Source organism: Rhinolophus ferrumequinum, chromosome 10 (assembly GCF_004115265.2).
Source record: "Rhinolophus ferrumequinum isolate MPI-CBG mRhiFer1 chromosome 10, mRhiFer1_v1.p, whole genome shotgun sequence".
NCBI classification, from domain to species: domain Eukaryota; kingdom Metazoa; phylum Chordata; class Mammalia; order Chiroptera; family Rhinolophidae; genus Rhinolophus; species Rhinolophus ferrumequinum.
Window position 1 is genome coordinate 8,099,800 of NC_046293.1, and position 26,265 is coordinate 8,126,064.

At 56.8% G+C, this 26,265-nt stretch overlaps 1 protein-coding gene across 1 annotated transcript; it reads right to left on the bottom strand.

Annotated features, from left to right (window-relative positions):
• Positions 1–589: 589 nt before the first annotated feature.
• On the bottom strand, positions 590–25,300 carry SYNGR1 (synaptogyrin 1). The gene is given in 5 exon segments (XM_033118031.1): positions 590–2,935; positions 7,455–7,600; positions 8,948–9,185; positions 25,163–25,189; positions 25,191–25,300. Coding segments are annotated over 5 exon segments (705 nt in total). The 5' UTR covers positions 25,263–25,300; the 3' UTR covers positions 590–2,713.
• Between the last annotated feature and the right edge of the window lie 965 nt (positions 25,301–26,265).

The window sequence follows — 26,265 nt, forward strand, 5'->3', positions numbered from 1 at the left end:
ACCCAGTTCTCCTGGGCCATCTCTTGTGCTTAAAGGGAGGGGGAACCCAAACTCTGCAGGGTCAGGATGTCGGGGGCCTTCTCCCAGGAAAGACTTGGAAGCAGGGCGAGAAAAGGAGATGCCGTTGGCCTGTGGACACAGGCTTTCAGCTTGGGGTCCCCGGAGTGTCCTCAGCTAACAGAGCAAGGCTTCCCTACCAATCTGCTGGGAGGAGAGTCAGGAGCCCCGGGTCTCATCCAGAACCTGCCCTCCGTGTCTCACCTCCACCACGGGCTGGCCCGGGCCAGCGCCCAGGCTGCTGGTGGGACCATGTCGGGGCTGCATCTCAGGACAAATGAGGAACGCTGAATGAGATGTTTCAGTGCCCCCCACTCCTGGCAAGGGTCTGATACACTGTCCCAGGGGGAGTTGCAGGGAGAGTCTGCAGTAAACATCCAGGTACTGGGGGAAGCTTAAATGTAGCCTGCGCTCCAGTCCAGCCTCACCAGAGCTGGTTGGTACTGGAGAACAGATGGAGAGCACTCTGGGGTTTCCTAGTGCCCATCAGTGGGGGGGGGGAGGTTTGGGGGGAGTGGGCCAGGGGAAGGACTTCTCACAGCCCGCTGCATGGGCACAGGACTTCTGCCAGAAACATACCCACACCCACCTACACCCTGAACCCGATCTGCAAACCTCTGGTCTAGTACAGCCCGGCAGATACCGTGACTCCCTCCGGCCCCCACTTGGGCCATCCAGACACCCACAGACAGATGTGAAAGAGACCCCTTCCCAGATGTGAAAAACTAACGTCAGCAACAACCAGATGTTGCTCAGCTGCCTGGGGTCCTCTCCCGTCACTGCTGCCCCTTGGGAGGACGGGACAGGCCTGAGTTTGGATCCATGCCCCGCTGCTAACTCACGCTCTGAGCCGGTGTCCCTTTCTGTTAAGTGGGGACAGTGACACTACTTCTCCCTCCCTCATTGCGGTGCTAAGTCCTGCCCTCCCAGGGTCCTCCTCGGGGAGCCTCAGCCCGTCATGCTCTCCCACAGGCCTCTGCCCGCTGTCTCACCCCGGTCCAGCTGTGTGCTCATCTCTCACGGACTATCAGTGCCTTAGCCCCAGCACAGGTGCCCGTAACTGCCGAATCAATATCACCTGCCCCTTAGGGTTCTTGTGGGGGACATGCTGCTGCTGGTGGGTACACCCAGCACCATGCCGACCCTGCTCCCCAAGGCACTGGGCCCCAGGGCTCCTCACACTTCTCTCCACCGTTTAAGGCCTCCTCCCCTAACGGCTCAGTGAAGAGCCCACTTTGTGCAAATGCCCCTCCCTGCCCCTCAGACCCTCCTTGTGCCTTGGGGTCACCCGCTGTCTCCCCCCCACAGTCCATGGCCTCCCTGAGCCTCCCATGCACCAGAGGCTCTCACTGTTCATCTTGGGCAGTCTGTCCCACGGCAGTAGCCCCCAGGCTGGCCATGGAGGGTCCAGAGCTCCTGTCCTCTCTACTCAGCCTCCCACAGGGAGACCGGCCCTTTGGGGGGCTTTCTGGAAGGCCAGGGCAAGGACCCCCCATGGTCTTGGCTATTCCAGCCCCTAAGCCCCTGGCTGACCCTGGAGGAGGGAAACATGACACAGTGTCCCAGATCAGCTGTTTCCTGGGAGGTCACAAGGGCAGGGAATTGGGACACCTGCTGTGGTGGCTGGGGCCAAGACACTCAGGCAGCGAGTCCAGCTCTGCCCCTCACTCGCTGTGACCTCGGGCCGGCTGCGCCCCCTCCGGGCTTCCTCGTCTACCCAGCCCTGAGAAAGGTCTTAGTGAGCACCTCCTGGAGGCAGGGACAGTGCTCAGTCCTTCGGGAGGCCCGAAAGGGAGGGCACACACAGCACGGGGTGGTACACAGGGAAACTCCCACCCTGGGAGGGGGGTGTGCAGAGAGGTCCTGGAGGCAGGGCTGTCCTGCTTGGGAATAGCCAGGGCAGAACAGGCCCCTCGATTGCAGCAGAATCAGGGTGTCTTACGGGCTGAGGTCCCCAAGGCCTCCCAAGTAACAGGAGCGTTGAGCAGAGGAGCCCCAGGCTCGGGGATGAGGGCAGGCAGGGAGGACAGGGGACAGAGGTGCTCTGGGCTTGGCCCCGCCTCCATCACTGGCTGCCTGTGACCCTGGGCCAGTGACCTTGACTTCTGCAGGCCTGTTTCCTCACCCATAAAATGGAGACAGCCCCAACCCTTCTCGCAGGGCTGTTGTGTCCCTCCTGGCAGACGGCAGCCCCCAGGGTCTTACACTCATCCTGCAGCCAAACCTTCCCAGAATCATCCCGGTTGATCTCCCACTATTCCTGCCTCTGTCACCTGATAAGGCCTCCTCCACATCTCATCTGCCCCCTTCCCAGAGGCCATTTCTCTTTCAAAACCGTGTCAAGCATGGGCCGGACATACCGTAGGTGCTCAATGAATGCTCCATGAAACAACTAATGAATGTCAACACCCCAGGCCCTTGCTGGACACATTTGCACACACATGCCCACACACACCTTATTGCCCCATCCCACCTTGAGCTGCCCTGGGCCTCAGTGTAATAACCGGGAGGCTGGTGAGGTGCTGAGCAGGGCAGCCGGGGAGGGAGCGGGGGCCGGGTGTGGAGGGAGGGGGGTGGGGGGAAGGGGGCGGCTGGGCTGGGGCTGGGGCTGGGGCAGGGGACGGCGATGGCGGGGAGGGCAGGTGGTCACTGCGGCTCAGTAGCCCTGCGACTGGTAGCCCTGGGGCTCGGTATCGAAGGTGTTGGCTGGCTGCTGGTAGGTGCCGCCCATGCCGGCGGGGTCCGGCCCAGCGCTGGGCTCCACGTAGGGGGCGTAAGGCATGCTGGAGTCCTGGCTGGGGTCCATGTAGTCCTGGGAGAAGAGGGCCGAGTCGGCGCCAATCTGGTAACGCTGGAAGGCCAGCACAGCCTGGCCCGCCTGGGGACAGAGGCCGGTGGGGACAAGGGCAGGGGGAGGGGACGGTTAGGGGAGAGACAGACAAGAGCACTAGGTTAGTGGCAGTTAGTTCATAGGACACAGGCAACAGAGGGTTAAATATTCAAAGCACCAAAGATGAAACCAAGCCTGACTGAGGGGAAGGAAGGCTGCCCTTGCAGCCAGTCCCGGAGAGGCCCAGAAACATGTTATCCAGCCACAAAGAACTTCAGAATTCACTTGCTCCATGTCCCCCAATCTCAGAGGTCACTCTGGGCCACCAAAAATTCTATTGTCTCCACTGTGGAGTGTTAAAATGGCCAAAGGGCCACAGCTTCCTTCTCAAATTGTGTTCTCAGGGGTGTTACGTACAATGGGGAAAAAGTTTCTTGGTGACAGAGAACTGTTGGCATCTCCTTAAATTGTTCTGTCAGCTAGGTGCAGCCATATGACTCAGTTCTGGCCAATGGGTCACCCCAAGTTCTTTGTCCCACCCTTTGACCCGATGCCTGGAATGCAGATGTGATAGCTGGCACTCTAGTTGCCATCATGGACCATGAGGTCCAGGAGTCCACTTGTAGGGATGGAAGAGGCCTGGGTCACTAAAGATTTCTGGAGCCACTATGCCAACCCTGGACTGTCTCCCCAGACTTGGACTTCATTTAAACCACTGTTATTTGCGATTCCTGTCTTTTGCTACTGAACCTAATTCTAACCGACACAACTTGGTCAAACGAGTTTGGGAAACTAAGTTAGAGTGAGACAAGTGTCAGGACCATAGGACTTGTCAGAGCCTTGACTACGTAATGTATGCTGGGAGCCCCGAGGGGAAACTACAGCAGGCCATATGCGCCAACTGTATCTGACCACTGACGCCCTTTTTTTTCAGTTGGGAAAAACTTATCTATAGCATCCACGCATAGGTGGTAAGTTCTTTTTCTTAAAAGCGATTATATTAAGGACAATGAGTGTAACCACACCAAGCTAGGAGATACATTAAATCTGCCATTTAAAAAAGTTTATAGGTTTACATTGAAAGCCTCTCCCGAGATCTTTCCAGCCCAGGTAATCTGCCTGTGATGGGAAAATGCTAACAGTCTACATACCCGTTTTGGGACTCAAAAAACTAAGGCCGAGAGAAGGGAGGGCTCAAGGCAAAGTGAGTCACAGAAGCCAGACCTGAACACGGGTCCTGTCCCTTCCCAGGCCAGGGCCCTCCCCACCTCCTTCCCTTTGACGAGCACCCTGACAAGGCACTAAATCAACCAGGGACCCAAAAAGGCCATCAGGTCAGAGGCAGGTGCTTGGCGTTTGATTCTAGAAGCCCAGTGATCAGGCATTAACTTTTTGTGTCTGGAGAAAGCTCTGAGGGGCAGCCCTTCCTGAGAAGTGGCGGTTTAAAGCAAAGCATCTGGGGCCTGGGAAAAGCAGGCCTACGGGAACTGGGCGGAGGAAATCGGGTGAGGCCCTCTTGTGTTTCCTACTACCGCGTTTCCCCGAAAAGAAGACTGGGTCTTATATTAATTTTTGCTCCAAAAGATGCATTAGGGCTTATGTTCAGGGGATGTCATCCTGAAAAATCATGTTAGGGCTTATTTTCCAGGTAGGTCTTATTTTCAGGGAAACACGATATGTTGGTATGAGGTCCTGGCTGCAGCAGCCTTGAGAAGCAGGGAGGTGAAAAGCCCCTGGGGTAGCAGCCAGGTCTTCAGCACCCTTGGGCTATCGGCAAGCCCAGAGAGCATGTGGGAATGAATGAATGAGTCCCTGACAGGAACACCTGCAGACCTGGTCCTCCCGGAGCTCCCTGGATTCACTGTGCAGGCTGCTTTCCTGCACGGAGACAGAGGGCTAGAACAGATGACCTCTAGTCCTATCACGGAGACCCCATCAGGGAGAGACCTCTAGTGCCGGCCATGTGGGAACTCCTCTGCCCTCACTGACGCAAGGCTTCCCTTAGCCATCCAGTTCAACGGGCCACGAGACAGGAGCAAAGGAGGGACGTGGGCTCCTGTGGGATTGGGGTGCAGAGGGGGAGGCTGGGAGTTCTGCTCAGAGACCAGGGACCTGGTGGTCCACCTGGCTTTGCTTCTTCAGAACAGGTACACTCTCTAGAGCCTCTCCACCATGCCGCAAGCAGCCTGCACTTGTATGCCTCCAGTGTCGGGAAACTCACTCTTTGTGTGCTTTGCCCCGGGAGCCTGCTTGTATGTACTCCATTACCTCCTCCACTCCTGCAGAGAGTAGAAGGATAGGTGGATTCCTACCCAGGCAGCTGAGGGCCCCAAGAAGGGAACCTGTGCAGAACTGGAGGAAAGTCCTTTGGAAGAACAAGGACTCACGCCATGAGGATCACCCCCAAAGTCAAGATTACAGAGGTGTCTCTGACGCCTTGGAGAGAATGAGTGAATGAATGAATGAGGGGATGAATGAAAGAACAAAAGAGCCTACATTTATTGAGCATCTCTGTGCCAACCTTTGTTTCGTCCGCACAACAGCCCTGAGAGGTTGGTCCATCATCACTCCTCAGTCCAGGAAGTGGGCTGAGGCTCAGAGAGGTACCGCGATTTGCCCATGGTCACACGCCACGAGAGCAGGGCTGGGCCAGGAGTCTCTGACGTCCTCGGCCTGGCCCCCTTGGCAGCCAGCCTTCACGGGGACCGTAAGATCAGCTTTCGTGCCACAGCCGTGGGACAGGCTCTCACACTGTCCGTGGCTCATCACCCTGGCAGCCCACCTACGGAGCCACCTCCAACCCTCAAATAGCCCGTGGCAGTCCATGTGGGGGAGATTTTGGTTCATCTGTCTTCCCCTCCCCAGCCTGTGGACTTCTGGGGCCAGGGACCCTCTCTGATTCATCACCAGGCACAAAACAGCTGCTCAATAAATGTTTACTGAATGAATGGACACATGAAGAATGAACAAAGGAGTGAATGAAGAGGTGACGAGTCTTAACTGGCCTCTCAAGCCAGCCTTCCACTGCCCTGTATGCCCTGGCATCCTGGCCTTTCCAGGAAGTAGGCAATTCCCACAACCCGCCACGGGGCAGGACACTGGGCTCCCTGCTGCTGGAAGCCGGGCAGGGCTATGGCTGTGCTGAGGCGGGAAACAGCGTGCTGTATTCCTCCTGGAAGGTAAGGTCCTTGAATCTCCGCACGGCCAGGGCTGCGGTCAGGCTCTGCCAGGAGAGAGCAGGGGTGAGGCCAGCAGGGAAAAGCCGGGAAGGGCAGAGGTGCCAGCAGAGAAGCAGACTTCAGTGGGCCAGGGAGCACCTGTCAGTCAGGCTTTCAGACCCGCCCCTGATAGTCCAGATGTCCATTCACCACTCCTCTGTGAGCCCCGCCCCCATCTCAGGGCTCACTGCTCCCAAACTCCTCCCTGCAGGGCTGAGTGGACCCCAATTCCAGGGCATCTTCTGTGGTCTGAGATCCCTGGGGTCACCTGGTTCTTCCTGCCCAGACTTGAGGATACAGAGATCTGGAGTGACCATGGCTGGCCTGCTGGGGCCTGAACCACAGCTCGCTGCCTCCAAACTCGAGCTCCCAATAGTGTATGGCGGGGAGGGGTTCCAGGAGAAAATGGGTATCTAGGGGCCCTCAAAAAGAGACAGAAGTTGCCCCAGGGCAGGCAGAGGAGAACGGGGGCAGAGGGAGGGCTGGCTGCCTATAGAGAGCCCCGGAGACTCTCCTTGCAGAGGGCTGGGCTGTGGCAGGCCTGGAGGGGCTGGGGTTCGGGAGAGCCCTCGGGATGGGGTCATGGAGCCATGTGACCCCAGATAGCCGCAGGAAAGAGACGAGGAGAAAAGAAATACATTGAGATGACCTGGAATCTCAATTCCAAGGGCAGTCTTGATGTCAAGACCTCTGGGTTCAGAGACCACAAAGGGCCTCCCTCTGGCCAGAGACATACTCTCTTTGACCCACAAATATTTTTTTTAATCTGAATAAATTGCTAACATATAAAGATCAGATTTCACACAGAAATTCAGATTTCTGGCTTCTCTGGAAGCACTCTGTCGGTGCTTATTCCTGCTTCGGAATGGGGGCGGGGCACAGGATGCCTTTTGGGGTGTAGGCTTGCCACCTGGCCCGCTCATACCTCGCATCCTGCCTGCCCAGTGTACAGCTGAGTGAGAGACACCCTCCCACAAATCCAATATACTGATTTTACAGATGGGAAGACAGAGGCCCAGAAAAGTGGACGCAGCCCCAAGGTGTGACCTAGGTCTCCTGAGTCCTAGGCCTGGGCTCCATTCTGGCTGTGCAAGACGCAGCCTTCTCGTCTGTTGAAGGGGATAGTATATACCCACCACCCAACTACCATGGTGGGTGCTCTGCACAAAAGCAGGGGTCTGCTATCCCCATGTGACTGTCCTCATAGCAGTGACAACAGTCTCCTTCCTCAGGAGGCAGCCCTCCCGCCGTGGATGTTGAGGAGGGAAGCAGAATGGAGTCCCTGGCTATGCTAGAAGGCCCCAGCCCAGGTGCCTGGCTGGGTAGGCGAGTGAGGGCTGTATACTCACCCACGTGAAGATGGAGAAGAAGGAGAAGGCGATGGCGGCCCGGGCCGCATCTGTCCCCTCGTTCAGCGGGTTGTCTTTGGGCTTGGAGACCTGCCACTGATTGGCCAGGAAGCAGAAGCCCACAAACCAGAGGAAGGCCCAGAAGGCTGGGGTGTCCCCCAGGGTCAGGCAGAACGGGCCACACATGGGGCGAGGGGGCGGATGGGGAGGAGACGGGGAAACCGAGGGACAGGGAGACGGTCAAGAGCATGTCTCCCATGCTCCCCCACCCCCAAAGTGGGCGGGTGGTGCAGAGAGGGGAGCACAGGGAAGGGAAGGCGAGAACAGGGAGGGCAGTCAGATGCACAGCCAGAGCCAGACCACGGAAAGGAGCCAGCCAAGGCCCAGGGAGAGCCAGGGGCAGTGAGAGGGAGGGAGGGAGGGAGAGACAGAGAAAATGTCAGTCAGCCGAGGCCGGCATTTCTCTAACAGCCAAACACAGACTTCTGAGCTATCCCTGACTGGCCCACTGTCCACCCCAAGGCCGGCAGCATTCTGGGAGGAGCAGAGCTGACCAGCCCCTACTACAGCCTCACAGGGAACTGGGCAGGGGGAGGGGGCGGGGGGCTAGGGCAAGGGTGTGGCTCAACTACCAGGTTTGAGTCTCAACATCCAATGTGCCTGCAGCCTCATCAAGTCCCAAGGTTAGTGAGGGGCCTTTGAAAGCCGAGGTCTGGGGAGTTCAGCAGTGGGAGACTTGTGACAACAAGACCTTCGACGGCGCCCAGGGTCATATCCAGAGAGGACCAGAGCTGCTCAGACAGTGTATGTGTGCCCAGGGTGGGGTGTCTGAGCCTAGTCCCCCCAGAGGCACGGCTGGGGAATCATGGGGCTCCAACGAATACACTTTGAGAACTATTAATTTTGTTCTAGTTCCTTCAAGTCTAAGGGACCCCAGACCTTGCTGCCGGGCTCATTCTGAGAGTCCCAGGCCTGGAAATGGGGGGAGATCCCCACCAGAGACCTGGGATCATGGCCTAAGGCCAGAGAGACCAAAGTCTTACCAACCCCCAAACTAAGCCTCCACCAATCAGCTTCTCTGGACTCATGGGCCTGAGGTCAGGGTACCTCTGCCAAGGTCAGTTCTGAAGAGCTAGGGCAGCAGGGCACGTCAGCTCCTCAGCCTCAGGTTCTGACCCTCCCAGGGCACCTACTGTGTGCCAGGGCCTCCAGTCACCGCTGTGTAGTTCTCAGGGGGCTCCACCAGGGAGGTGGCACAGAAGAGGCCACTCCGAGCAGAGATGGCTCCCCTGGATGCTGCACTGCCCTCCCCGCCATGGAGCTGTGGGCTGTTCTGGAGTCTCAGGCCAGCCCTGGTCCCACTCTTCCCTGTTGCCAGTCCTGTGACTCCAAGTCTGTCCCTTCACCACGCAGGTGCGCGTCAGGGTTAATGGGAATGGGGCTGGGACAGACTCTGCTGCGTGGAGGGGACGCCCTCTGGGGTGGGGGCTCACCCGAGACACCGATGTCTGACAGGACGGCTTTCTTGCGGTCCTTCACGCTGCTGATCTGTGGGAAGTACACGTCCAGGGCCAGGTACAGCAGGCAGGTGAGGAAGGCGAACACGCCCACGGCCACACCGTAGCTGCAGGCGTTGGGGTTTCGGTTGTAGATGCAGAACTCCTTCCCCTCGGAGGGGGTGTTGAGGTAGCCCTCATTCACAATGGAGCCAAACACCACGATGGAGAACACCTGTGAGGGGCGGGGAGGGCGGGGCAGGCATGAGACCCGGTAGGTCCTACTCAGTACCAGCCCTGGTCAGGGAGCTACTAACAGCCCTCGGCCCGCTGCCTGCCCCTCCCTGAGCCTTCTTCACCTCCAACAGGAGGTATGTCAGAGGCGAGGCCCAGAGAGGGAGGGCAACTTGCTTGGGATCACACAGCATAGGGCAGTCAATCGTTTCCGTCCTCAGCCCCAGGCACTGAGGACCCTCTGACCACAGATGTGGCCCACCCCCACCAGCCAGGTCCTGAGAGGTCTTCCTGGGCCAACACCAAGGTTCCTGTAGGACCGGACCCGGCCTCCCAGAACCAGTGGTCTCATGCCCTCCTGGGCTGTGAACCTGCTAAGCCTCCACCCCACCTTGTGCTCCCCTCCCCTCCACAGAGCCACAGGCTGTTCTGGGGTCTCAGGTAGTGTCCTTGTTCCCACCCCCTTCCCTGTTGCGCAGGCTCTGGCACGTGGAAGGAGTGATGGATGAAAATAACATTAGTCACAGTCCTGCCAATTATGGCGGCCCGTACCCCCCTGAGTGTGTTACACGTGGTACCTCATTTAACGGCCCCAACAACCCTCCCCAACAGGTCTATTTCAGGTGGGTGGGCAGCCACCTACGATGGCCCCATGACCCCACCTCTTGGTATTCATGCCCCGTGCAGACTCCTTCCCCTGGACTGTGGGCTGGGCCTGGTGATTTGCTACAGAACATGGCAAAAAGGGATATCACTACTGCGAAGAGGTTACAAAGATTCTGGCTTTCATCTTGCCCACCCTCTCTTGCCCACCCTCTCACTTGCTCACTCTCATGGAAGCAGATGCCATGTTTTGAGCTGCCTCATGGAAAGGCCCGTGTGGCAACGAGCTGAGGGAGGCCTGTGCCAATAGCCAGCATGGAACTGAACCCCTCAGTCCAACAGCCCACAAGTGGGCAAGTCCTGCCAGCACCATGCAAGTGAGTTTGAAAATGGATCCATGCTCCACCTTCAGATGAGACTGCAGCCCTGGCTGACACCGCAGTTGTAGCCTGGGACAGACCCTAAGGCAGCGGCACGTAGCTAAGCAGATTCCTGACCACAGAAACTGTGAGATGACACATGTTTGTGTTTTAAGCCACTACATTTTTCGGGTCACTCGTTACACAGCTACAGCTACCTGATACAAAATCAGTATCACCAGCATTTTGCAGATAAGGCATTTAAAGTGCAGGTATTGATGTGCCCAGAGTCACACAACTGGTAAGTGGCGAGGCTGGCTTCAAACCCAGGGACCTGATTCTCAAGTTCATGCTTTTTCCTCCTGCCTCCCACCTGCCCTGAAACTGTGTGAGGATGAGGAGGACTGGATCCAACGACACACACACACAAGAAGGCAGAGGCTGGACGGCATTTTTATCGCCCATTTTCCACTCTTTGTTTTCCAAGTTTTCTACAATAAGAAACTTTAATTTCAATACAAGCCAGACATATTTTCACCCTCAGTTAACACCCAGGCAGGTGAGGGGGAAAATGAGAAGCTCGATTATTTGTTTATCTTAAGACGCCTACACTTTACACGGATTTCATCATGTCCTAGATATAAGTGTAGTAGTAATATATATAAAATGAATAAATATACATTTGATAGGAGGATTCAAACATTTTTTCCTGAAGGAGTACATGATCCAAAGTCGAGAGACCACTGGTTCATGATTCTCTGTGTTCAGAAGGATTCCGACCCAAATGTCCATCAGCGGATGAATGGAGAAGCAAGCCGTGGCATATCCAAACGATGGAATATTATTCAACCATAAAAAGGACCATAGCTCTGATACCTGCTACAACCGGATGAATCTTAAACCAAGTGAAAAAAGAAGTGAAAGAAGCCAGACACAAAAGGTCAGTATTATATGATTTCTTGTGTGTACTCTATGCATTTCAGTCACCGCTGTTTTTCTGGCTAGAGGTTACCAGCGGATGGGGGCGGGGGAGAATGGGGAGTGGTTACTAAATGGCTATGGGGTGTTTTGTGGGGTGATGAGAAAGTTTTGAAACTAGAGAGAGGTAGTGGTTGTCCAATATTGTGAATACACTAAGTGCCACTGAATTGTACACTTTAAAATGGTTTGTTGCATGTTACATGAATTTTTCTGCAATTGGAAAAAGAGAAAAGATTGTGGGGCTGTGCCTGGTTCAGCCATGCACGAAAGTGGGCCGTGAGCCACACGTTTACCAGTCCTGATTTGGGAATGTCCTCATGCAGTCATCCTGGCTCCCAGCTCTGCCCTGTCACAGGTCCTGAACCAGAGAGGGCAATTCGTACTGCCCCCAATGAACAGAGTAGAAAAACTGAGGCTCCGAATGAGGTGACACTGCTGTTAGCAGTACAGGCTGAACTGATTGTCAGCCCTGTGCTCTTTTCCACTTGACCAAGCTGACTCAGCCTCAGGAGATGGATCTTGAAGAAGGGGTGGTACTTCCTGAGACCCGAGGTATCAGCAGTAAAGCATCAGAGTGACTGGATCAGGCAGTGTGACTGGCGTGCCATGTCTGGTGCTTAGGGGCACAGAAGGGGAGAGACAGGAAGTCCTGACTCAAAGCACTTCCTGACACACTCTCCCTGGGGCTGGACGAGACCTCGCTGTTGCCAGACTTGGGAACAGGGGTGGACCCCCTTCCACAAGCAGGCCAGAGGAGTTGGGAGGGAAAGCAGGCTGGCAGGGGCCAGGCTTTGGGCACAGCAGAGGAGGAACCATTACATGGGCCCTCTAAGGGGAGAGAAGCAGAGAGTCCCAGGAGGGCCAGGAGGGAAGTGCTGCAAACCATGCGTCGTCCCCAAGAGGGTACGGAGCAAATCAAAACACCCTCCGAGGGACTGGAACTGTCAGGGCCCAGGGCAGAGCGGAATGAGGGGGCTTCACAGCAGCTCCCTGCTGCCTGGCCCTGGGCCCCTGGCCCTTGGCTCTGGCAGACGTGGGCTGCTTGGTGCCCGGCAGTGGGTAACCACGTCCACGGAGACCCTGCTGTGGGGGAGCTAGCGGTCTGGAGGGGCAGGAGTGAGGGGGGTAAGAGTCTGGGTCAGACTACCGGGGCTGGCTGAAACCCAGCGTGGCCACTTGGCTAGTGGGTGACCTTGGGCTAGTGTCTTAACCTCTCTGAGCCTCAGTTCTGTAAAGTGGGTGACAATAACCTAAACCACCGCCTGTGAGGAATGAATGAGGTCATGCACAGAAGGCAGCACATGACATGCCGTGAGCATCCCCCAAACGCTAGACTGACATACACAAGTGGAACAGGAGGGAGGGGGTCAGGGAAGGGTGCTTGAAGCAGGTGCTCTTGAACTGAGATGAGAAGGGACCGGCCCTGTGAAGATGGGGGTGGGGGGGTAGCATGTTTCAGGCAGACAAACAGAAAGGGTGGAGGCCAAAGGAAGGAGAAGTGAGGCGGAGTGTGGCTGGAGCAGTGACCGGGGAGCAGGGGCTGGAGCGTAAGAAGGGGGAGCAGGGCAGACAAGGCCTGGTGGGCCACAGTAGGGACACTGAATTTAAAGGCAGTGAGAAGTCACAGGAAGGTGATGAGATCTGGCTCGTGGATCAAGGTCCCCACCCTGCAGCACGAAAGTCACTTAAGTGGTCCCCACTGCCTTCTGGATATAATCAAGCTTCTAGGGCTGGTGGTCAAGGCCTCACCTCCCTGTTCTTCCCACCTACACCTGTTCCCCCACCTTCTCCCGCCCCAGGCTCTTTTCACTGTTTCCTCTCTGGAAGACGGTTTCCACGCCACAGATCCTGAGCTGTCACTAACTTTTCTGTTCACGTTCAGTGGAGGTGGCGAGAGCTGACGGGCGGCCCCTCGGCTCGGCATGTGCTATCCAGGGAGCTGACAGCTCTACAGCCACAGGGCTCCCTGCATCCGGGGCCTGGGAGGCCTCATCTCAGAGGCCAGAGAACTGGGGCTTGCCATCAGTTGTTCTATCATTCAACAGTATTTCCTGAGCACCTCGTTTGTGCCAGGCCCTGTGCAAGACGCTGAGGAGGCGGCAAGGTCCCTGTTCTCACCGAGAGAGACAAATAGTAAGCGGACAAACATGTGGGTACGTCCTGAAGAAGCACAAAGCAGGGCGAGAGGAGATGGACTGGGTGAGGGGATGGAGGTTCTGAGCAGAAGACCGACATTCCAGGGAGAAGTAACCATAAGTGCAAAGGCCCTGGGGCGCGAAGAAGCTCCATGTGTTGAGGAGGCACATGGAGGGCAGGGTGGCTGGAGCACAGTGAGCGAGGTGAGGCAGGCAGGGGCTGAGGCAGGCAGGGGCTGAGGCAGGCAGGGGCTGGCCACCAGTGCCTTGAGGGGCAGGATGAGTTCGGGAACCACTTCAGGCTTAAGAGCTGGCGACTAACATGATCTGATTTAGGTTTGAAAAGAATCACCTTGGCTGCGATGGAGAAAAAAGACAGCAGGGGCAAAAGTAAAAGCAGGGAGACTGGCGGGGGCTAAGCAGCGCCCAGGTGAGGGATGAGGGGCTGGGCTGGCGTGAGCAGCGGTGATGGTGAAAGTGGTGGAATGCTGACTGTATTTTAAAGGTAAAGCCACTAGAACCTGGGGACAGGTCTGCTGTGGGGAGTGAGAGGAGGAGTGAGGAGGGGAGGGGTCGGGTATGATGACAACCAGGAACAGAGGTGTGCATGCCAGGTCCCCGCAGGTTGCAGCGCTGGGCCGGGACAGGGAGCCTCACCTGAACCAGGCCTGCTAGTCAACAGGTGGAGAAACTGAGGCTCAGGGAAGGGAAGACACATTACCAAGGACACACAACCAGCCCCCTGCAGTCTCCCAGACTCCCTCTAGGACCCTAAGCCCCAGGTTAACTTCTCCATTTAGCTGCCACTTCCCCAACCCGAGTGGGAGGGAGCCCCCCAAGAGCAGGGCATGGGCCTGTTTCCCTTCCTTAGCTGCTCACAATCCGTGGCAGGAGAAAGGGGGACTCCCTCAGGACCCAGTCTGTGACTCTTAATTAACTCCACGAGGACCATGCGCTGATTCTCATTTTACAGCCGTGTCTGGGGACCTGTCCAGGTCCACACAGCTGGTTAGAGCAGATCCAGCCTCCAAACCTGTGGCCTCTGGGGTGACTTGCTAGGGCCGGATCTGCAGGGATAGCAAGGAGCACACAGAGCAGCCACCAGCGAACCGGAAATTAAACCAGAATGAAATTCAATGCTGTGCAGTGAAGGCGTGGGGAAAGTATCTTAACAGACCGGTCTGCTGTAGGGACCAGAGACAGGTCTGCAGAGGCAGACCCACAGCCGGAAGTGGAAAGGATGGAGGGACGGTGGCCTGGGGGAGGACCCAGAGAGGACACTGGTCACTGGCAGGCACAGGAGAAATAACCTCTTTCCCTCGAGCTAAAGAAAAATGCTGAACAAACAAAAACAACAACAAAAAAACCCCACCAAAGTAAATGGACCAAGGCTCTTTTTCTTTTTTCTTTTTTTTTTGCCATGTTTATAATCCAATCCTGGGTCTTTTAAAAAACGGATTCCAGATGGTACTTGGAGCAGAGTTGTGTCAAGCTCACAAAAAACACATCGGAAGGCATCTCAGAATTTTGGAATTTCAGGATCTTGGGCTGGGGATTCAGCTATGCACAGAAATGGAGAACGGCTCCCCTCTTCCCACCCCCTCTCAGCCATCCCAGAGAGCTGGGGGTTGACACTGTCTGATAATTTTGCACCTGCTGTTCCAGCCTTCCCAAAAGCCCTTCCCTACCTTTTTCATCTTTCAAATAGGAGTGAACTCTTTCTTACCCTTCAAAACCCTGCTGGGAGGTGGCGACCCCCAGCCGCGTTCTGGAACACTCTCTTTTGCAGTCTCTCTTCCTCGACCCTGCATATACTTCTGCTGGGGACTCATTTACAGGTCTGTCTCCCCAGAAACCCTGAGACAGCCCACAGCCTCTGCAGGGCCCTTGCACTGATGGGAGTGCCTGACAAATATCATCTCATTTAATCCTCACCAAAGCCTCTAAAGATAAACCCAAAAACACCCCCACAAAGCAGGCTTATTCTGCCCATTTCACAGAGAGGGAAGCTGAGGCTCAGAGAGGCCTGGACTCTGGCAGGCCCATAGCAGGTAAGCAGAGCACAGAGTCTCCTGCCAGGCCTGCCCCCCTCAGCCCTATTCCAGAATGGAAGCCAAGCCTCTACTTGCAGCTGCTGCCTCCAGAAGAAGTGAATTCCAGATCCCAAACTCCAGGATCAGCATGAGACCCAGGAGGGACACCTGCCGTCCCATGCCATATCACCAACCCACAGTGCAGGAGGGGCTGGGCCCACTTTACTCCACATTCACACACAGAGCTGGCAGGCCATTCACGGCTACTGTCGGGCATCCGGCTAATGCAGGTTCTGGGGAGAGCTGGGCCCAGCCAGCATATAGCGGGTGAGGTGCGGGGGTGGGGGGACAGAGATCACTGCTGTTCACCCAGAACTTCCAAGATGACTGGCCTTAAACGTCTTTAAGTATATGCCGAGTTTTCCCCCAAATAAATGGTAGAGAGACGAGATCTGATGCCCGCGGCCCTCTGAGACTGCCAGCTCCGAATGACACCATCTATTTCACCCTGCACAGGGACATCTGTTCCCAAGCAGAGTGGCTGGAAGGAATCCCTGGTCCCTGCCCCACACTGCGGACAGCCAGCTAGCTGACTTGCTCACTGGCTCCACACTTTGTAGTCTCGGCTGCTGCCCACGTCCAGGCTGCCAGGGCAGTCACCAACCCCGACTCTCACCAGTCCCCTCCTCCGGCTGAGGGTAAAGTTCCTCCCCCTAGGCAGGGGATGAGTTACCCCTATTTGGGCTGCTGATCTCACCCCCAGCCTCTCCTAGCCTCCCAGTGACCTCAAGTCACCCTCATCCTGGCTCCTACCCGCTGCTCAGACCCCAAACTGGGCTCGTCCTCGAACCCCATCCAATCTGGCAGGCAGGCCTACTGCTTCATCCTCCCCCAAATAACTGGAATTACTCCAACGCCCCACGCTGGCCAGGCCAGCATCGCCTCTGCCCAGGCGATGACAGCAGATTCCTAGTGTCTATGTGCCACCCCCACCCCCACCCTTGCACGGTCCTCTTTACAGCAGTTGGAAAGATCTCTTTAAACCTGAATCAGTTCATGTCACCCACCCTCTGCTCCACCCCACCTACCCACCCCCCACACCCTCAGGGCTCCTGCTTTCTTCTCAGATCCTTTCCTGCTGCTCTACCTCCCTTCCTCCTGCCTCCCCAGCTCATTCTGCCTCAGGGCCTTTGCACTTGGCTGTTCTCTCAGCGTGGAATAGGCAGGGTTCCCCAGATCTTCCTGGCTGGCTCCCGCTGGTTCCCTCTCAACCTCCAAATCTCAATGCAAGACACCTCCTCAGAGAAGCCCCCCAGACCTGACTCCCAGATCTACATTATTCTCCAAAACCTCAATTTATCTTCTTGATAACATCATATAATTTTTTTTTCTATTTACTGGTTCAGTTGTTGGGTATAGGTTTTACCCTCAGGGCCAGAGGGAGTCAGGAAAGGCTTTGAGGAGAGTAAACAGCAAGCCTCATAGATGGGCAGAGCACAAGCAGCAGGGGAGTCAGGAGAAAGGAGTATTCCCTCCTTAGCATTCCTGGCTTGTGCCCCCGCTTGCACACCTGTGACCACAGAGAGCTTACTCCCTAACGAGGGCGCTGCTGGGTCCTCTCCCTCACGAGCTGAACCTGCCTCCCTACCACTGTCCCTACCCAAGTCCTCCATTCTGCCTCCTGGGACCCAGGGAAAGACTCAGTGAAAAAAGGCACCATCATGCTTTTGAGGGATGAGTCAGGCTGCCAAGGGCCCCCTTCATGGGAATGGGGCCCTGTCTTCCCCAAGGTCATGTGAGGAAAACAGCTGAAGCCACGGCAGGGGCGCGTGATGGACACTGGACAGCCAGTCGGCTTCCTGAAGAGCCTCGTGTGGAGCCGCAGGGACAGGCAGAGTGGGTGGGGGGCTGGAGTCCGTCCTCCTACCCACCCCCGCCCCGCACCACATTCTGCAGCCTTGGATGTGACCTGCTGGGGATTAAGCTGTAATCTTCCTGCAAGCTGTCCCCTCCAGTTCTCAGCAGTGGGGCTAGGGGATGGGCTCTGCTGGGCAGGGGCCAGAGCAAGTAGCCCCGTGGCCCCAAGGTGCTGAGACTTAGCCTGGGTGGACTGAAGGCTCCTCCTTCTCTCCAGACTGTCACCGTCCTCCCCTTCTTGTGGCCAGGAGCCTCGTTAGAAAAAGGGAAACTGAGACCCAGACAGGGGCCCGGGACTCACACTTAGTGGCAGAAGTGTCCTGATGCCCACCCCAGGTCCTGCCACCTCTGCCCTGCCTGAGGCGGGGAGCCAGTGGGGGTAGTGAGAAATGCCACCCCCGGAAAAGGGTTGTAACACCAACAGCATGGCTGAGCCCTTCCCAGGCAGGATCTCCTGTGCACCCCCATCTCACAGGTGGGGAAACCGCGGCTCTGTGAGGTCCCTCAGCTGGTAAGAAGGGTAGAGGAAACCACCCACTGCTGTCTGCTCTTCCTCACCTCAATGCCTGCCTCTGCCCTGCCAGTCCCTACACGCCTGACACTGTTCCCTGTTTCTCTCCCTCTGTGGAAATTCCAGGCCTTCAGAGAGATAGTCTGGCCCCAGGCCCTGGCCCACGTTCTAGAAGAGAAGAAAAACACAAAGGGTGGAAAGACCTTTGCTTTGAGAGTTCTTACAGCCGTTCACAAAGGAAATGGGGAGGACCACATGAGCTTGGAGGAATCCTGGAAGGCTTTAAAGGGGAGGTGATATTTGAGGTGGGCCTGTAAGGCTGGTGGGAGACTTGAATAGGGATGGTGGGTGGAAGGAGGAGGGCAGAGCAGCACACGTCACAGTGTTGTTCACCCACAGGTGGAGTCCCTAAGAGATGCCAGGCACTAACACCGGGTGTACGACTGTGATATAACAGACCCTGTCCCTGGGACCGCTCTGCCGCACCTCTCAGCCTTTACTACGCCTTTCCACCTGCCTGGAACACCTTCCCCTTCTCTGCCTGGCTGGCCTCATCCCTCTTCTCTCAACTCGACCGTCACCTCCTATCCCTGACCCGAGCGAGCGTTCCCTTGCCCTGGGTCTGCTCACCTCTGTATAGTAACTGCTTTCTCCACATGCCCCCTCCCCCAAGATTGTGAGCCCTCACCGAAGGGCAAGCACCCAGCACGCGATCCATGTGTAAATTAAATAGAAGATGACAGGGTGTCTGTGTCGCGTGGCAGTTGGGTCCAACGGGAGCACATAAAAACCCCTCACTACCTGCCAGAAGCAGCCGAGAGATCCATTAATAACAATCAGCAATGGGATTTGGCAGTGTGAAGGTCACGGATGATGGAGAAAGCCTCGCAGGGTGCACGTGAGAGAAAACCAGAGGAGAAACACTGCAGACGGTGACCGTAGACAAATCTGAAGGATCCTGGGAACGGGTGAGGGATGGAAATAACGCACATCTGTAAGCTGATGGGAAAGCGCCAGAGAGGGGAGGGCGAAACTGAGGATGAAGGGGGGGAGACAAGGAGTTGGGAATGTTGAAGGTCAACGTCATTGCTGGATCTGAATCCCTGAGTAGGCGAGAGGGCGGGTCTAGTGCCCCAGGGAAGCTGGCTTGAGCCACCAGAACAGGAGACAGCCTGGGGGAGGCTGAGGGTGGATGTAAGCAGAGCTTTGCCAGGTGAGCGCAGAAGGCTAGAGCTAGAGGCAGGTGGGTGAGACCACTGGGGACCCCAGGCTGGAGAGCGGGACAGAGTGGACCGGGGTGAGGGTGGCTCACAGTGGGAGGGTCAATGGCTCAGAGGTCCTAGGCACAGGGACCATTGGAATCAGGGGAGGCGAGGGAGAGAGCTAGAAAAACAGAAGGGGTGGGGAGAGGTGGTCCCCCGAGTGGGTGCACGCAGGAGAGAATGGCCTAGGGGACACCTGGCAGTAGTGGCTGCCGAGGAAGATGAGGACAAAACTGGGAGGAGGGGAGGCCGAGGAAGTGAAAAGCCAAGGGTGGGAGAAGGATGATGGGAGTGGACACTACAGTGACCAGGAATGAAGGGGGGTGGTGCTACTAGAGCGAGCAGGCGCTCAGAGGAAGTGCTGGGGCTGGCCTACAATGAGGGGAGGGGCTGATCCTAGGCCGGCGTGAGATTCCAAGCCTGGGGAGAACGGTCTGGAAACAGCCTGGAGCCAGGGGGACCCTGCCCCACCTCCAGGCCCAGCAGAGGGAGGGTAAGAGGGAAAGAATGGTCCCCACTGAAAGGGCTGCCAAGAAAGCAGGGTCCCGGGGGGGTGCCAGGTTACAGTGCAATTTACAATCAGGGACGTTTAGAGGGTGCTGAAGAGTCAGGACACAGAACACGTCCTCCGGCCACGTCCTGAGTGAGTTATTTGAGGAGCCCCAGTTGTTGGGGTTCCTGGATGATGGCGTTCTAAACAGTCTGGGTGTGGCAGCGTGGGGCTGTTCCCGGCAGACAGCCACCCCTCCCCCACATCCTCCTCTCCTGCAGAGGGGAGCTGAGCAAAATTCCATGCCCAGAAGGGAAGGCTCCCCCAGAAACACAGGGGAACAGCTGCCCTGCCAGGCTCTACTGACACTGCTCTGCTCACACGTGGACCTGGGGCCAAGAAGTATAAAAATATACTTCTTTAAAGACCGACCAGTCCGGAAGTTCCCAACCTACAGTCCACTAAGAGCAAGAGTGGGGTTATTTGAGGGTGGAAACCACCAGTCCAATCTGACCATCCTATCCCCATCTGACAGATGGGGAAACTGAGGCCCAAGTAAACCACCAGTCAGTGTTGGAGTGGATGCAGAACATGGCCCCAGGCACTCCCCAGCGCCCTGCCCTGCGTCTCCTCCCACCAGACAGCTGGTTATTCCGGTCTGGGTACCAAGTGTGGCTCCCTCGCCAGCACTGCCATCTGCCCTCTCCCTTTTCTCCCTCCTCCTCCTGGTTTTTCCTCCTCTCTGCCTTTCCTCCCCCAGCCTTTGTTCTTTCTCCCCTGGCTCAGGCTGGGGACTCCCTGAAGCAGGAAACGGGCCGTGTCCTCGACATCAGCAAGAGCGATGATCCCAGCAACTCCAGTTAAGCTCTCTGGGTCTCAGCTTCTCCCTTAAAGTGGAGGCCACAAAACCCACTGCATGAGGACATCACGTGCCTAGAAGGAGTGGATTATATGGCAGGCCGTTTGAACGTCCATTTTCACAAACCTTCACATCCACCCCAAATCTGCACTCCAAACCCATCTTACAGATAACGTAATGGAGGCTCAGAGAGGCCTGGGGTTTTCCAAGGTCCTGTTCTGGGGGTCCTGCTCTTGATGCCAAACCCCAGCTGTCCCAGACTCCCTGAGCTCCTGAACTGCCCCTGTACACAAGAAATGCCAAGACACTTGACAGAATCCTATCAGCCAACATCTCCTAAAGACCCCCCCTGGGCTGCCCGCCCCTCTAGACTCTTGATTTGTCACCCTCACTCACACACCTGGGGCCTCCAAGAACTCACCATCACTTCTAAAACCCACTGAGATCTCATGACTCCAAGTATTTGCACATGCTGTTCCTTCCACCTCAAACACCCTTCCCCATTTCCTTATCAGAATCAGCTCAGAAATCACCTCCCCCTGGAAGCCCTCTACATCCCCTGGCAGAAGTAGTTATGGCCCCCTGGATCTCCTTGTAGCATCCCAAGCCTCCTGGACGGTGCCTTTCAATGCAATTCTGTTCTCACTGGACTAAGGGCATCTCCGGTGGAAACACACAGGCTGGCGCTGAGCAGGACTTGATATATACGGAATGAATGAACAACGGCCAGAGGCTCTGTCTCCACCTGCACCCCTTTTACTCGCCACCACCATGGGCTCCAGCATTTCTGTGCAGTATGACAAGAGCATGGCAATCTGGTTGGGAGCAAGGGCAAGGGTCTCATCTTGAAGCTGCTGCGTTTGCAAAGCAAGGTCAGCTTCATACTCACTGTTCACTTGGGATGATTGAGGGGGGCTGATAAAAATGAGGGTGTAAAGCTGCCTCCCTTCAGCCCACCCCTTGGTGCCACTGCGACCCAGGCAGGGAAGCCACCAGGAGTGTACTGAATGAGGACCTTGCAGACCAGGTTGAAACTGCCCCTCTGACAGTCCGAGCCTTGAGGCCTGTGGACAAGTTCCCTCCAGCGTGTGCCTAACTCTGTATCTGGGGGGACAACACCCATCCTACTTATCAAATCCTGCCTGGTTTTTACACAGCCAATGCCCTTAAGAAATCAACCTGAAAGTGGAAAATTTCAAACATTTTATCGTTCATTTGCCAAAATAGAGCCCCGCTATAAAAAAACTCTCTCATCTACCAGCACCAATATTCTTTCCCACAGGTCATTTCAACCCTCTAAAAGCAAAACTACAAATCGAAATAGAAGGTGGTCGGTCCTTTATATGAAATCAGTTAGTTCCCTGCTGGAACTCCCTTTGTCCCACTTGGCTCCAGCACAGAGAAAGGAGTCACTGCTGGCTGCAGTCATGGTGCAGTGGCACCTCTGTCCTAGCCTAGCCTCATTCAGAGGGCATACTGAGGGGCGGGTGGCGGGGCACAGCTGGTGCCTGGGGAGCCAGGAGTGGCAACAGATCTCCTGGCCCCCAGCCAGCATAGCCCATCTCCCCCCAACCTGGGTCAGAGGCAGCAGCTCTGAGGGTGCCCTAGACACTGTCCCCAACTCAGCCATCCTCCCCTTGCCCAGAGCAGATCTACCTGCCAGAGGGCTTAGCAGCTCTCTCCCCACCTTTAACCACATGATGACTTCCGCAATTCTTGCTGTGAGTGATCACCCTGACAGGTGTGTGTGGGGGGGGGCAGGGGGTGACTGGGGGGGGCGGACACGGGGGGGGCAGAGAGGAGCTGAGAAAGTCTCCGTCAAGAGACAAGGGGGTCCTAGGACCTGCTTCTGCCCCAGCAGGGCCTGGGGGCTCAGTGGGCTCAGATGCCAGGGTGGGCCCAGGTTGGGGGGGGGCCTTGAAGCTTATACAAGTTTAGGGGTCCTCTTTTAGAAAAGGAACAGGGAAAGATGTGCTTTTGCAAATTTTAGAGATCACAAGTCCCTAGCACACATTGCTGGGCCCCTGGGGGGGGGGCAGCACAGGGGGATTCCTGGATAGAGAGACCAACTGACTGGGTTTGTCTGGGACTGAGGGGACACGAGACTTTCAGGGCTAAAGCCAGGAAAGTTCCTGCAAACCAGGACAAATTGGTCACCTCAGTGCTGGAGCTCAGGCTTCATTAGCTCAAAGATGAAGCTTGTGGACAGCCTGTGAGACCCCCCCGGGGTACTGAGGGGGTGTGAGGGCGAAGGGATACTCCCCAACGTGTTAGAATGTCTCCGCACACTACATATTTTTGAAAAAGACTGGAAGGAGAGACAGCAGCCCTCTCTGAGCAGTGGGATCTCACATGCTTTTTTACTCCAATTTTTTTTTAATTGTGGTGAAATATACATACTTAACATAAAATTTACCACCTTAACCATTTTTAAGTGTACAATTCAGTGGTATTAAGTACACTTATATTGTTGTAACCATCACAAGTGGTTTTTAGATTTTCCAATAATTGGCAGGTATTAATTTTATGATCAGGAAAAAAGACTCTATTTTAAAGGTGTCAATCAGCTGTAACAGAAGCCTCTGCTCACACAAAGGTAGTGAGCGGAGCTAGGGGGCTGTGGGGCCCTGGGGTGTGGGCATCGGATGGGGTGGGTACAAAGGACAATGGGTGGGTGCCGAGACCCCCGCCTCCTTATCCTGTCCATTCCTAAAATTCCAGGATTCTGAACTCTTCCTGCCCCAGGGGAAGTACTGTGCTTTGGAGACAGGAAAGATTTGGGTTCGAATCTTCCATCTGCCACTTCCATGCTCAGAAATCACTGGGCCTCTCTGAGCCTCAGTTTCTTCAAGTGTTACACAGGCTGTTAGTTGGGGGAGCTAGCTGGGTAATCGTCACAGCGCCCCTGTCTACAGTGGGGGCTCAATCAGTTACTTTTCCTTCCTCTTGCCTGGAATGTCCTCCCTGCACCCCGCTGTGCACCCTCCTCATCCTTCCAGGCCCAAACGGAGGTCACCTTCTCCATGAAGCCTCTCTGATTCCCAGGGCAGGCAGGGAGACCCCTGGCCTGGCTCTAAACGGCCTCTGCCTGGGGGTGCCTGGCTCACTCCCCAGCAGGACTATGGGCTGTGTCTGAGTCATGCCACCTTCCCTTGGGGCCCAGCACACTCAATAAAGCTTTGCTAAATGAAGCCATCACAGGCAGAAGTGACCCAAGCAGACAAACTGCCACACCCCCTCACAAGCCGGTGGCTTCACCCTGCCAGGCCAGTGGCCCAGGGGCCCGCAAAGGAGAGCAGTGCCCACAGCCGGACCACCTGATCAGGCACGTGCCCTCTCCCCGCCCCTCCCCCAGCTCTACCAAGGACCTATCGGGTCTCTGGGGATCTGGAGACCGACACAGATGAATGAATTCAGCACCGTTAAATCCTCATGGATGTGCCAAGGGCGCAGGTGCCAGCACTGAGGACCCAGACTTACAGAACAGGGCTTCCCTGCCCTCAAAGAGCTCCCCATCTGGTGGGCACTTGCGGAGAAAGGGCCACCCTTCCTGTGGCACCAGGAGGTTTTAATGGTTTTAGACGAAGGAATAAACACCCAAGCTGTCCCACCCATCAGACCCTGGAAACCCAGGGATGAGGGAGCTGAAGCACCCCGAGGCCACAGGAGGCCTTAGGTGTAGCCCCAAGGGGTCACCGACAGGGCCCCTGACCAGTGTCTCCTGCCCAGGCCCTTCTGGTCTGGGCCCACCCGGAATGGTCGCAGGCCTGTAGAAGCCAGACCCTCTAGTGAGGGTGTCTGGGCAGTGGCCAGCCAACCCTCGTGAGCCCAAGGGACCTCCTCCCCAGGCCTCAGCTGGCCTTCTTTCCCTGAGGTGCTGCCAAGGCCATGTGAACCCCTCCCTCTGTCCCATCCTCCTCTCCCCCCCATCTCATGTCTGAACAGGGTCCCCACTCAGCCGTCTGCACTGGGGATTCTCACCCAGTGCCCTCACCCAGGCTGGAGATCCAGAAGGGGCCTCTCTCCTCTTCCCTGCAGGGAGGAGAGCTTTCCGCGAGTGGTGGGGGCAACCCCCACAGGCATCAGGTGTATTGGGGGGTGGGGGCGGTTGTCACGGATTCATGATATCAGAGCCCTAGGAAGCTTCGATGAGGCTCCTCCTACCTCTCTACAAATCGGGAAACTGAGGCATGAGAGAGGAGCTGACGCTCTACCTCTACCCTCGGCATTAACTCCTGGTTTCCCGTGAACATTTCTTGGTTTCTAGCCAAGGTCACGCTGCGAAGGAAAGGCAGTTCCTGGTGGAAGCCAGGTATCAGGCTCGACACAATCGCTCCACACCGCCCCGGCCAAGCCATAAAAACCGGGTCCCTTGCCCTCTCCTCCTTGAACATCCACGGCAGGTGCGGCGTGAACCCCCGCGATATGATCCACGCCTTGATCACCCCTCCCCCCCAAAAGGCCACCTGAAACCCGGGCTCTTTCCCCATGGTCGCGGTCCGCCCGGCGGCCGCGCGCAACCCGAGCTGCTAGCTGCAGGGCCACGGCCTGGAGGTCACGGCGATGGTGGGGAGAGCACGAATTGGGGGCGCCGGAAAGCAAGGGCCTCGGGAGCCACAGCGGGCGCCCCGCGCGAGCGACGGGACACGCGCTCCCGGGGCCCGGAAAGACGGGAGGGGAGGGACGGGAGGCGGAACCCCCGCAGGACGGGCTCTCCGCAGGCTGTCGCGCCTCTGTCCCGGTCCGGTGGCGGTTGGGGTCCACTCGGGCTCGTCGCCCTTGCCCGCGCCCCAACCCCGGCCTGGCCCGGCCACCAAGCCGTCCTTACCCAAGACACGACGCGCAGGATGGTGTGTCGGCTGCCGGACCAGCGTGTGGGGGTCGAAGGCGCCCCCGGCTTTGCCTGCTCCGTACGCACCCCCTTCCATCGTGCCTGCACCCGCGCGGTGCCCCCCGCTCGGCGCGCGCCGCCGGCCCGTGCGCGTGCGCGGCGCCCCCGCCCCCTCCCTGGCTCGCGCGGCTGGCGCGGCCTCGGGCTCCCGCGATGGGGCGTAGTGCGCGGGGAGCGCGGGCGGGCGTGGGCAGCGCACGTGCACGCGCGCGCGCAGGGGCGCGTGTGCTGCAGACCCGGCGGAGGGCGAGCTTGTCGCTAGCGTTGTGACCTCTGCGAAGTGGGGGGTGGAGGGTGGAGAGTATGCGCAGCAAAGGCAGGACGTGTCCCCACCCCCGGGAGGCCAGTCTACCTGGCCGCCCTGCCCCATCACAGCCCCTCCGAGCCTAAGGCTCTGGTTGAACCCATCATCGTTATTTATTGGCTTGTCGCTCAATCTGCGCCCAATATAGTGACAGGACAAGGGGCCGCGTTTGTCCTCCTCACAGGATGCTCGGCACACAGGTGCCGCAGGAAGATTTCTCGAAGGACTGAATGAACCACGAGGAAGGAGCCGTTTCTCAGAGCCCTGGGAAGCACAGCCCCCTTTCTACTTTATTTGTCTCGCTGACGTCATGTGGGTTCCTAAGTCTGCGCACCTCCCACCCCAGCCTGGAGGGGCCGAGACACCAGGCACAGAGGCAGAGGCTGAGGAAGGGCAATAAAGATGAGACATCCCCGCACCCCTGGAACCCTACCCTTTTCCTTAATCCAGTAATTAATTAATTACTTGTTCATTGTTTTCCTCTGCTAATCTGTGGTTTTGTCTGTCTTGTTCACTGCTATAGCCAGGGCCTGGCACACAGTAGGTGTTCAATAAATAGACCATAGTCCCCATCACAGCTTGGGCTAGAGCTCCAGGTGGAAACAGGTGGGATGGAGGAGTGCTCGCCGCAGTGGGTAGAACCACCTTACAGGTATGGCTCTTCCGATGACCTATACAGTCCTTAACGCCTTTTTCTATGCCTCAGGTACCTCCATTGGTTTCAGAAGCAGGTGGA